The sequence below is a fragment of the Callorhinchus milii genome, unplaced genomic scaffold, assembly GCF_018977255.1.
Source record: "Callorhinchus milii isolate IMCB2004 unplaced genomic scaffold, IMCB_Cmil_1.0 Scaffold17, whole genome shotgun sequence".
Classification (NCBI taxonomy): Eukaryota; Metazoa; Chordata; class Chondrichthyes; order Chimaeriformes; family Callorhinchidae; genus Callorhinchus; species Callorhinchus milii.
The window spans coordinates 1,512,197-1,525,030 of NW_024704758.1; the positions used below are offsets into that span (position 1 = coordinate 1,512,197).

Consider the following 12,834-nt stretch of genomic DNA (forward strand, 5'->3'; position numbering starts at 1 on the left):
GCCTGCCACCATCGCTTGACACGTCATGTCCCAAACTATATACTGTATCCCTAGATATCATTTTCTAACAGAAATCTACTAATTTTTTCTTGAAACAACACTCTCTGCTTCCACCGCCTCCCTAAGGAGCCTGTTCCATATGTTTACTACTCACTCACTGCAGCAGCATTTCCGCAAATCAGAGCTCCTGCCAAGCCTGATCCTCCCCTCGTGTTTTTGTAAGCAGGGGGCATGGGAACGAATTCCAACCCTGGCTGCCTTTTCCCCTCTCTCGCTGAGGCTACTGAGGGTCAATTGTGAGCAGGTTAACAGCATAGATCGGGAATTAAACTTACAACCAATTTTTCAGATGATTTAACCTCTTGTTGTGTTACTGTGTTTAGTATACTCCAAACCTAAGAGATCTACAGAACACAATCACCTCTACAATGCTACAAGAATCGGGAATCAAACTTACAACCAATTATTCGGATGATTTAACCTCTCGTTGTGTTACTGTCTTTAGTATACTCCAAACCTAAGAGATCTATAGAACACAATCACCTCTACAATGCTACAAGACTTGTCTGCTCCATAGAATTTCACCCACAAAATATACAATCAATTCACTTTACAATATATCCTGGGAAGCACTTTGAGACGTTTCGACGACACAATGAGGTGCTATATCAAAGCAAGGATTTTGTTTATTAGAATTATCTTTGCAACATGTTTGTAGGGTTGTCAGGGCCTTTTAAGACCTCTTGGAGAAGTAGAACAATGAGCTCTCGTTCCTATGCTTTGCAGAGTGAAGATGTACTGAAGACTAAGTTATGGAATTGTAAAGAGCAACTTGGGGAAGTGCGAATGGCGAAGTGATTACAGGCAGTGTTGTGGAAGCCATCGTGTAGCCAGAGCCGACAACGCGGTGGAGAGTGGCTGCAGGCTTTCTAAACACTACAGGGAATCAAGCCCCTTGGCACTTGTTGGCACTGTCTTCAACACAAGAGCTACATGGAGGGAGACAAGGCAGTGGGTCAGAGGCGAGACTGCACCTTGTGTTAAAACACCTGACTTGTGTCTTGTTCCACCTCGGGTTTTACAGATCGCTCAGTGCTATGCTTTGGTCTGGGGTGGTATGCTTGGTGTAAACAATTCCGGGCCTGCGCGTGGAACTGTGAGGCGAATGCAAAGAATCGAGAGCCTTGAGAAGGAGACATATTCTCCTGCGCCCTGCTTTCTCACAACAAAAGCCCTTACAATTGACACTGTCTAAACAGACAAAGACAGAATGCTACTTCAACCTACCTATTCAATCCTGTGGCAGGAGCTTTCAGTGAAAAACAATCAATAAGAAGATGCAGAAAGTACACAAACCGCTGATTCTCCAATTTTCTGCTATTTAACTGTTGCCCAAGAGCAGTCGTGCATTAACTGTTAGTTTCCCAGAGCTGAGAAAGTGCTCTTGTTTGGGGGGGCACAAATCTCGACCATCACGATACTCAGAATTGTAGATAAGCGGGGAACTAGGACAGACCCTTTGTGTCAACCAGCCTCGCTCTACAAACCTGGCTGCACCCCCACCTACACAATCTCCTCGGAGAATGTATATGGATGTTTCCATTATTCAAAACCCCAGGGCACACACTATATACCCTGTAGCCTGCCTTAACAGTACAGGGGTCCCGAAAGAATGCTTCTTCACCTCAGTCTCCAATACTGTTCTCATACACCTGACTGGGTTTAGAAGAACTGATGAAGCATCAACTGCAACTCATGCAAATCTGTTCTACAACACTGGAGGGAAAACATCCTGACAAGCTCTCTTGGCATTTTCCCCATTACACCCACATCCTCGGATCCCATTTCAAGGTCTTCTTCAGTTAGTGATAAAATATCCCCTGTGTTTCTTGTCATTTTAAAGACCTGGATTACATTTCCCCTCTTAAGACTTGTTCCTTCTATGAGCACAGGTTCATTTCTGCAAGATTCTCCTTGTAAAGCTGAGATGTCCGCAAAATATATAGTAAATCCACAATACAATATATTCTGTGAAGGGCTTTAAGACGTCTCAACGACATGATAACGCTATTTCAAATGCAAGGATTATTATGCCCCAACCTTAATCATCCACGTTGCTCTTCTCCAACTGCCTCCAGCATATCAGTGTCGTTTGAATGTAAAACAATATATTCCAGTAACTTTGCGGTCCATTCATTAATTTAGTAGTACATTGAGTGAGTGTGCTCACGAGCAAGTGTCCTGCGTTAATGACAAAGTCCATTGCACCGGCCTGCTGATTTCTGATTACAGTCTTGGATTGGCCGTTAGTGAGATACGGCATTTTAGTTAAGAAAACAAAATCTCAAGCTTGCATTGCCTGTACGTGTAGCTATATTACAAACGGTTATCACCGCCCGGTTACACTTTAATATTAAGAAAGGGCTTAAGCCACCAAGAGAACAAGTTTTAAAAGAGCAACACAAGATTTGGCACTAACCAGGAACAGGTGGATAATGCAGAGATGTGGGAACAGGACACAGGGAATCTGACCGGATTGGAGATGACAAAATGGAGCTTGGAATATAATTATAATAATAATCCTTGGATTTGATATAGTGCCTTATCACACTGTTTAGCCGTCTTAAAGCCCTGCACAGAATATTATAAAGTGGATTGACTGTATATTTGTGAGCGAAACCAGGCAAGTGATCTGCCAATCGACTAACAATCGGGTTCCTACTTACTGCTAGGTAAACAGAGGCGTATGGAGTAAGGAATCTTGCCTAAGGTTTCGCCTTGCCCGGCACCGATCCCGGGTCCTCTTGCTTGCGAGGCGAATGCTCTAACCAGGAAGCCAGCTGGTTTGCTCTCTTATAACCACACAAACAGACTGAAGGAGTCAGGTACCTGTCCCACCCAAAGTCAGTTTCAAGGTCCTGGAGTAATGATGCCTTGGCTCTCTTTACAGGGTGTGACTTTTGTCCACTGTTTACCTTCTCATCATTAGTTGCATTAATTATGATTTGGTAATTAAACCCAATTCTAATAAATAATAAAGCTAATTACTGCTAGTGCAGGAGTAATGGCACTCTCAACATTGATTAACAGGAAGCTACAGCAAGGCTGGTGTTTTGAAACCCTGCTATAATAACAGCTACACAATTAACATACAGCGGACAGAGTCATTTCCCCCTCAGCTGACCTCCGATAGCGAACCCACTGCCCCCGCGTCGCACTGACAGACAATCTACGCGCTTGTAATGATTTTAAGCAAGACCAAGGTGTGAAAAGCAGGAAAATGTGTATCCTCCACGGGGAAGCAATCAGCACATCATCAGGCTTCATCAGAGGTGCAGCTTTCAGTGCACAAGGTCCAATGTGGAAATGACACTTGGGGGTTAATGAGGAACACCAGGTGCTGTCAGGTGGCAGCTCTGCAGCCCAGAAAATTCCTCATCTTCGCAGTTTCAGAAAAGACAAGTGTTGGCAATGGTAAAACCGCGAAAAATCCGGCAGTTACCGGAGCTCGGCGACGGGCGCTATATAAACGCAAGTTGTTGTTGTTGTTGAGGGTATCGGATGACGTATTTGGTTGATAAAGCATTCTTCTGGCTTTTCTCTCAAGATTTCCCGAAGAAAAATTGTTCAAGTGTGTCTAAGTCCTTACAGAACAGGCTACCGGCTCAAACAAAGCCTTCACCATCCCCGACCTCATCCTGGACGAGCACCTTGACATTGTTGGACTCACCGAAACCTGGCTTTCCCCCAATGACCCCGTTCCCCTAGTGGAAGCCTCCCCTCCAGGCTACACCTTCCACCACACCCCCCCGTCCAAACCAACGTGGCGGCGGGGTGGCCTTCATTTCCAAAGCCTCCCTTGGTCTTTCCCCCTACTCCTCTGGCTGCTTCCCCTTCTTCGAGCACCTCATCCTCTTCCACCCTTCTCTCCCATTGAAAAACCCCCTTGTCTACCGCTCCCCTAAGCCCCCCTGTCTCCTTCCACACATTCATCTCTACTCTCCTCTTTTCCCTATCCCTCTGCTCCATGCCCTCTCTGTCCCCCATCCCTTCCTCCCCATCTCTCCCTCTTCCCACTCACCCACCATCACCTCCATGAAACCCACCACCTGCTGCCTTGACGCCCTCCCCACCAATTTGCTGGTCGCCCAGCTCCCCTTCTCCACCCACTACTGGCTGATGACATCAACCAGTCCCTCTCCTCCGAATCAGTCCCTGCCCCCCTCAAAACTGCTGTCATCACCTCTCCCTCCTCAAAAAACCTTCCCTAGATCCCTCAAACCCCAGCCATTACCGCCCTATTTCTAATCTGCCCTTCCTTGCAAAAGTCCTAGAACGTGCTGTTGCCAATGAACTTCACGCACACCTCTCCTCCCACTCCCTCTTCGAACCCCGCCAGTCTGGTTTCCGCCCACAGATCAGAGACTGTGCTTGTGAAAGTCACAAACGACATCCTCTCTATCTGTGACCAGGGCTCCCTCTGCCTCCTTGTCCTCCTAGACCTCTCCGCTGCGTTCAATACAGTCGATCACGCCATCCTCCTCCACCGCCTTTTCTCCGAGACCCACCTCAGTGGGACCGCACTTGTCTGGTTCGAGTCCTACCTCACAAACCACCAGCAGTACATCTGCACAAACGGCTTCTCCTCCCGCTCTCACCCGGTCACCTGCGGGTACCCCAAGGATCCATCCTTGGCCCTCTCCTCTTTCTGATCTATATGCTCCCTCTTGGGGATATCATCCGCAGACATGGGGTATATTTTGCGACCCTCAGTCCCCTGATGTTCTGTCAGCTGCCTGTCAGATCTCAGGGGCTGGATCAGCGCAAATTTCCTTCAGCTGAACGTTGACAAGACGGAAGCCATACTCTTTGGCTCTCGTCAACGTCTAAAATCTCACGGTTCTCACCTCCTCCACCTACCCAACCTCCACCTAAAACTCTCTGAACCCGTACGCAACCTAGGCGTCAGGTTCGACCCCCAATTATCCTTCCTCCCCCACATCTGGTCCCTCACCAGCAACGCTTTCTTCCACCTCCAACCATCGCCTATAACTCTCTCCGAAAGCCGCTGAAACCCTGGTCTACCTCCCGGCTGGACTACTCTAACGCCCTCCTCGGCGGCCTCCCATCCACTACCATCCATAAAATCCAGATCATTCAAAACTCTGCCGCCCGCATTCTCACCCGCACCAAACTCCGCTCCCCGACTACCCCAGTCCTAGCCAGACTGCACTGGCTGCCTGTCCCAGAGAGGATCGACTTCAAGATCCTCACCCTTGTCTTCAAATCCCTCCACTCCTCCGCACCCCCCAACAACAACTGAGGACCTCCTCTCTCCTCAAACCAGTGCCCGTTGCCTTCGTTCCTCCGGCTCTGGCCTCTCCTTGTCCCCCGAGTACTCTGCTCCACCCTCGGCGGACATGCTTTCAGCCACTTTGCCCCGAGGCTCTGCAACTCCCTTCCTCACTCCCTTCATCTTGTCCCCTCTCTTCCTATTTCAGGTCTCTGCATTCTTTTCAACCGTGTCTTTGGTCACCTTCCTCCCCCTCCCCCTGGCTCGGTCCCAGGATTCGTTACTGTGAAGCACTTTGAGACACCGTCCGGAGTGGAGGGCTCTATATAAATGCAAGTTGTTGTTGTACAATTTTGTAACTCATAAATTTTCACACTTTGTCAGTGGTCGGGGGAGAACTCAGAAAAAAAGGGTGTTTAGCCTTTATCGAAATGATAAATGGATATTCTGAAGGCAATAATTGTATTTGATGCCTTATCACATCTTTGAGACGTCTCAAAGCGCTTTACAGAATACACTGTAAAGTGAATTGACTGTATATTTTGAATTGACAGTCACGGATTGAGTGACCAAATTATTATTTTTTGATGGGATTATTACCCCTGGAATAGCGATCCCCCAATCAACTCATAACTGGGTTCCTACTTACTGCTGGGTAAACAGAGGCGTGTGGAGTAAGGAAACTTGCCCAGCGTTTTACCCTGCCTGAGAATCGAACCCGGGCCCTCTCGCAAGAGAGGCAAGTGCTCTAACCACTGAGCTACAGGATTCCACAAGGTATCGATTGCAGATGAAATGAGCATCAAGGCTGAAAGGAACTTACACTGGCCGCCCAATGATCAGATCTCCTTTGTTGGTTCCGTAGGCCAGGCCCATCCCAGGGGCAGGAAGCCAGCGAGCTGAGTTGATGCTAACATGTCTCCTCTGATCCGGAGGCATGGGGTATAAAACATTGGAAACCCTCTGGAAAAGACAAAAAGGACAAGTCAGCTTAAGATACAACAAATTTGGTGAGGTTTGAAAGAAGCAGCATCTCTCTCTCTGCCTGTAGATCATTCGGATCGTTTGAGCAAAGCCATCGGAATACGTTACAATCCGATTCTAGTAAGTACACACATTTCTCAAAACATTTACAAAGCGCAAGCGGATACTAGTTTGTGCTCCAAATCTCTTTTGCGATCTGTAAAATACCTCCGTTCTCTGGGACTAGTTCTGCCAATATATACACTTGCCTACAAAACCATCTTCACCACTTCGCCTGTTAGTCACCAGCCAAAAATGTTCTCCTCCATTCCTCAAAGCTCTGTGATCCCCATCATCACTGAATGGCTTTGAGATGCTCATCCTATGCCACAAGTGCTGTATAAGTCCTTGTTCACAGCAAACGCCTTCTCTGGATCCATTGTTCTATTTTTGAAAAGGCCCTTTCTAACTGAACTCTTCGCCATAGTAAACCATTTGCGTGAAGCCTCGATCCATCCCATTCCTAATCGTGAAGATATTGCGTGAGGATTCACACTTAGCTCATTACAACATGTAGCTGAGATATACTGAATTGGCACTGTACAGAACAAGGTTTTCAAATATCATGAGGCACACGGTTTAAGATCAGGAAGATTTTGTGACATCTTCAATTGATAACCTCCTCCACCACCACAGTGTCTCAGGTCTAGGTATAAAATATACTATAGGCTTTGTGGAGTTCTGTAGCGCATTGTGAAGTCCTGTAACGTAAAGGTTACTGCAATTGCTTCGCAATTACCCCGGGTTCGATTCCTGGGCAGGGCAAATTTCCTTGCTCCACATGTTTTGTTCTGTTTACCTAGCAGTAAGTAGGAACCCAGTTGTTAGTCAATTGGTTAATCGCTTTTTAGGGGTAATAATCCCTCCTCCCCTCAAAATAAATAAATAAAAATAATAATAATTTGGTTACTCAATCCCCGACTGTTGTGGGACGCTGCTGTGCGCAATTGGCTGCTGCGTTTCTCCCACAAAATATGCAGTCAATTCACTTCAGAGTATGTTCCATGAAACGCTTTGAGACGTCTCAACTTATCAAATGCAAGGATTATTATTAACATTAAAAGTCTCCCTCGGGTCAGGGAACCACCGACACCGGGAGCTTTGGCGTTCTCGTTAAGTGCATACAGGGTAAAGGTCCTTGAAGACAATTTAGCATTTATAAACAGCTGTCTCTTGCGATTCTCTATGCAGCTTCGTCTAGAGCCTATCCTATTTCACAGATGGCAAACTTCAAAAACACTGGTGTCTCAGCAGGCTGGGCCCCTCTGTTGGGATGATTCAGGGTGGAGAGCCAATTCCGGAAATTTCAGTTATCTACTGAGTGACAGCCACCACGGTCTCAGAAAGCTGCACTGGAGATAGAGGGAGGAATGTTTATTGTAAACTGAATTGTTACGCTTGCGTGAATCAGGAAATTGAGCTTAACTTTGATGCTCAATGGGTTTCTAGTGTCTCAGAAAATATGGGGGCACTGAAAGTTTGGCTTCTGTGGTAAAACACTTTCCTGTGATGTGCACAGCAAGATGAGAGGAGCCAGATCCACTGAAATATTGAGGATTGCTCTGAATGCACACACGTATTCATTCCAGCCAGCCTCCCTTTAGCTCACAGCTCTTCAAGTAGAAAGACTCTCTAATCGCAAACTAAGGGACAAGAATCGGGCTGGAGGTAGAGGTAAAGAGAGGCAAGGTCGTGCAGGGATTTGGAAGAGGGGGAGAAACACAAACTGCACAACTTAGCAATTGTCCAAACTGGAAGACTGACAAACCAAGCCATTGTCCTGGCCAATAATCCTCCCCAAAAATCAGTCACTCACTCCATAACTGTTTGTGGGATTTTGCTGTGTGCAACTGGTTGCCGCATTTTGCCCACAAAATACACAGCCGATCCACCTTGCAGTATATCCTGTAAAGCGCTTTCAGACGTCTCAATGATATGATAAGGCACAATATCAAATGCAAGATTAGGATATAATAATAATAATCCTTGCATTTGAAATAGCGCTTTTCATGTCTTCTCGACGTGTCAAAGCGCTTCACAGAATATACCGTAAAGTGAATTATCTGTATATTTGTGGGCGAAACGCTAATTGCCCACAGCAGCATCCCACAAGCAGTCGTGGATTAAGTGACCAAATTATTATTGTTTTTCTTTGAGGAAACATTATCCCTGGAAAAGCGATCCGCCAATCGGCTAACTACTTCCTACTGAGGTGTGTGGAGTAAGGAAACTTGCCCAATGTTTCGCCCTGCCCGGAATAGAACCCAGGTCCTCTCATTTGTGAGGCAAGTGCTCTAACCGCTGAGCTGCAGGACTCCACAAATAAGTATGGATATGGGAGGAGGCGGGGAGGCGTCCATTACACAAATGAACTCAAAATTGGGCTGTATTTCCTTTATAAAAAAAGCCTCAAAAGACACAACACTAATTTGAACAGATAACAATTCCACTGTGACAGTAGGTTCTGCGTGGGTTACCAGGCTGAACTTCGTCACGAATGGCAGGTGCAGGTTAGCCTGTCACAGAGACGTGGGCCCTTAAATTCAGTGGGAGACATTTATGCAAATTTCATCATTTGGTCTGAAGCGATGAATAATAAGCTGCTCAGATAAAACGGCAACTGCCAGGGCAGCTCTCCCTCAAGCTAGGCTGCCGCCACCAGCCCCCGCACTCGTCCGGGGACGGGCTGGATAAATCAGTCCACTCTTTAATATGTATAACAAGTGGGTGGAGGAACGAGGAGCCTACACAAGGTATTGCATCTGCCATTCACTTGCTCTAAATAGGATCGAAGGAGAAATGCGGCGTTTTACCGCCGTTATGTTGCGGTCCCGGAGCTCTGGAATCCCACCATCGGTGGCCACGCTTTCAGCCACTATGCCCTGAAACTCTGGAACACTCTTACTCTATCCCCCCGCCTTGCTCCTTCCCTCCCCATCTTCAGGTCGTGTCAGCCATTCCTCCCTCAGTGGCTCAGTGTCGTGCTCCTCCACTGTCAAGTGTTGCATGAGAGGCGCTGTATAAACACACGCTGTTGTTGGCATAAAAGAGGACCCAAACTCCTGACCTCTGGGCTCGGCTCAAGAGTCAGGCGGTGCGAGATACGGAACCGGGAAAACCAAGCCCTGGTTTGCCTCCAGAAGGAAAACAAACTCGGCGTGGAGGTGATATTACACAGTGCTAGCAACAGTGACTGCAAATGCACTCTCAGTGAATCTTACCCATACTAACCCAAAGCAATGACTACAAGAGTAGAGCAAACCTGGCCACCAAAAGCTGGTCAGCATTGGAGCCTGCAGTGCTCAGATCAGCGCCTCTCTCCTGTGTGAGTCCTGTATGCACCCCTGGCATGTAGCTACCCTACAGGCGGCTATGAAAGTGTTGAATGGGCAATCGCAGGAAAAATTGTGGACAGATTAAAGAGGGAATTGGCTAACTCTGACAAAGAAATGAATTGAGGTTAGAGAGATGGGGTCGTGTGGGACCAGGCAGACGGGACTCAATCAAAGAATGTTACAAATACAAACACAGGCTGTTCAGCCCTCATGTCTGCACAGGTGGATTTCCTCTGTATGATTTAATCTCACTCATGCCCCCCCACCCTCTCCACACACATACCCTTACCTTGAAGGAGACAAGGGAGGGAGCAACGTGAAGGGAATGTAGGATGGAGTTCCAAAGGTTGGGGCCGGAGAGCCTGTAATTCCCTTTTTTTAAATAAGTATAGGGATTCTGCCTCAACAGGGGTGTGTAGCAGAGAATTCCAACACTCAGAGCATATCACTCTCTCCCCATCCACCCCCCCAAACCATTGGAGGCACTCTGAAATGGTTAATGTATAAATAATACCATTTTGTTCTGTATTCCACCCCCCCTCTCCCCCCACCCCCATTTCTCTCAGTGATGTTCTGGATTAGAATTTTTCACAATGTCTCTAATCCTCTGGGCTGATCTCCCAGGAGCCACAATATGTTTTGATGTACAGTCAAAATATGTACCATTAGCACTCCTCTTGATATCTGCAAGTCAAATGAGTGTTAATCTTATTTACTGAGTCAGTGACAGTGATGTGCACTTCTGGAAAGCAGCAATTATATCTGCTGCAGACTGCAACACCGAGGTAACCCCCCTTTGTGAAAGGTCATTGAAATAGTCAAATTGCAACACATTGATCCTGACTTTTCTGAACCCGGGGACGATTAATGAGGCAACTCTAACAAGAGGACAACAGTATGCGATGGCTCCTCTAATGCCAGTCCATTAGAGGGCTGTGGTGAGGAACGCCTGAGCGACAGTGAGACTCGGAGACTCGGTGACTGATTTACCCTGATTTTAAGTTACTTCCTGTAGCACAGGCTGTGACCTAGACAATCCCGCGCTACTTTTCAATTTCCCACTGCCCCTCTCCTTCTGCGCACTACAATGTGAAAGGTGCTCCCGACGTGAAAGGCGCTTTATAAATACAATTAGTTGTGTTTATAAAGTAGATTGATATTAAAGCAATATCAAACCAAACTGCCAAATTTCAAGAGGATTGACTTTGTGCGCTTGAGAAGTCTAGTCGGACGGAGTGGGCCTGGCAGGTTTAAATATGGCAATGGAGTGGAGTGGAGGACTTATGGAGTTCCTTCAAGGAGGTGATTATGAAGGCAATGGAACATTGTGTACCCATACAAAGCAAAGGTACCAAGCTTAAAGGCACTCCTGCCTGGTTGGACGGGGCTACAAAGCAAATTTAAGGCCATGAAAGAAAATAGCACAGAAATAAGTCAGCCTTAATACCGGGAGGCATGGCAGGACTGCAAAAAAGGCATCAGAATGGCAAAGAAAAGCTTTGAATTGAACACGGCAAGAGATGTGAAAGATAATAACAAAACGTTTTTTAGTTACATTAAAAGTAGAAGAAATGGAATAGGGCCACTGAAGGACAAATAATGCTGCACAGGTTGCAATAGTGCAATAATTGTTTTGCATCAGTCTTTACCAAGGAGGAGACGAGTAATAACCTATCTGATCTGAAAAGAGAAGTAAAGGATGTTGCAGAGAAAAGTTGCGACACTATTCATATCACTACCAGAGGGTTGCCAAACAGCTGTGTAAACTTCAGGTAAATAAATCTCAGGGGCTGACTAAATTGCACCTGAGGATCCTTAAGGAACTAAGGAGGAAGTCACAGCAACGCTGACACAAATCTTTCAAAAATCACTGAATACTGGAGAGGTGCTGCGGGACTGGAGAAAGGCAGATGTTACCCCTATTTTTAAGAAAGGTAGTAAAAGTGACCCAGGAAACTACAGACCTAGTAAGTTTGATGTCCATTTTGGGCAAAATTATGGAGATTCTTATTAAGGATAAAATCATGGAGGGTCTGGACAGAAATAAATCATAAATGATAGCCAATATGGGTTCATAAAGGGAAGGTCTTGCTAATCTAATTTACTGGTTTTCTTTGATGGTGTGACAAGAGAGCTTGATAAGGGTAAGGCAGTGGATGTTGTATATCTGGATTTCAGTAAGGTCTTTGATACATTTCCTTTTGAAAGGCTGGAACCAGTTGAGGTAATTACAATGGATACGCAATTGTTTGACCGTAAGAACCCAGAGGGTGGTGGTATAGGGAAGTCATCAGACTAGGACAATGTTACCAGTGGAGTTCCACAAGGGTCTGTTTTGGGACCTCTTTTATTCAATATTTTTATAAATGATCTGGAACTAGGAGTCGCAAGCACAGTGGCTAAGTTTGCAGATGACACCAACCTAATGAAGGTGGTAGATTGCGAAGCTGAACAAGATCGGTTACAGGACGATTTGAACATACTTGGGAATTGGGCAGATTGGTGGCAGATGAAATTCAATGTGGAGAAAAGTACAGTACTTCACATGGGGACAAAAATCCTGAAAGGGACTATTATTTGAACGGAAGGATAACAATATGTTTGAAATATGTTTGAAAATGAAAAGGACCTGATTTACAATAAATTGAAGCTCTCCCAACAATATTCTGTGTTGGTGAGTAAAGCAAACCAGATGTTGGGATGTATCAAAAGATCAATAGCAAACCAAAATAGTGGGGTAATCCTGCCAACGTATAAATCATTGATGAAACCATACTTAGAAACTGTGTAGAGTTCTTGTCGCCGCAGTAGAAAAAGGATATTGGAAAAATCGAGAAGATAGAGAAGGGCAACCAAAATGACTGAGGGGATGGAAGGACTGGACTATGAGGAACAACTAAGTAAATTGGGCATGTTCACGCTGGAAAAAAGATTGAGAGGCGACATGAATGCTGTCTTTAAGATTCTAAAGGGGAAAGACAATATAGATCGTGACAGGCTGTTTCAACTTGTCCAGAATATTAGAAACAGAGGACACAGCCTGCGATTGAAGGGGTGAAAATTCAGAACAAATCTACCAAACACTATTTCAGTGAGCGAATAGTGAATCTGTAGAACAGGCTCCCTTGGAAGACGGTTGAAGCAGGAAGTGCTGATTCTTTCAAACACAGATTAAATAGTTTT

General features: G+C 45.9%; 1 protein-coding gene across 7 annotated transcripts in view; it reads right to left on the bottom strand.

Moving 5' to 3' along the window:
- LOC103186020 (activating molecule in BECN1-regulated autophagy protein 1) overlaps nt 1–12,834 on the bottom strand; it is a 163,843-nt gene that overhangs the window by 13,484 nt on the left and 137,525 nt on the right. For all 7 annotated transcript variants that reach the window (XM_007904817.2, XM_042341376.1, XM_042341377.1 and 4 more), the window contains one exon: nt 6,117–6,256. In XM_007904817.2, coding sequence (XP_007903008.1) covers nt 6,117–6,256 — 140 coding nt within the window. The remainder of the gene's footprint in view (nt 1–6,116; nt 6,257–12,834) is intronic.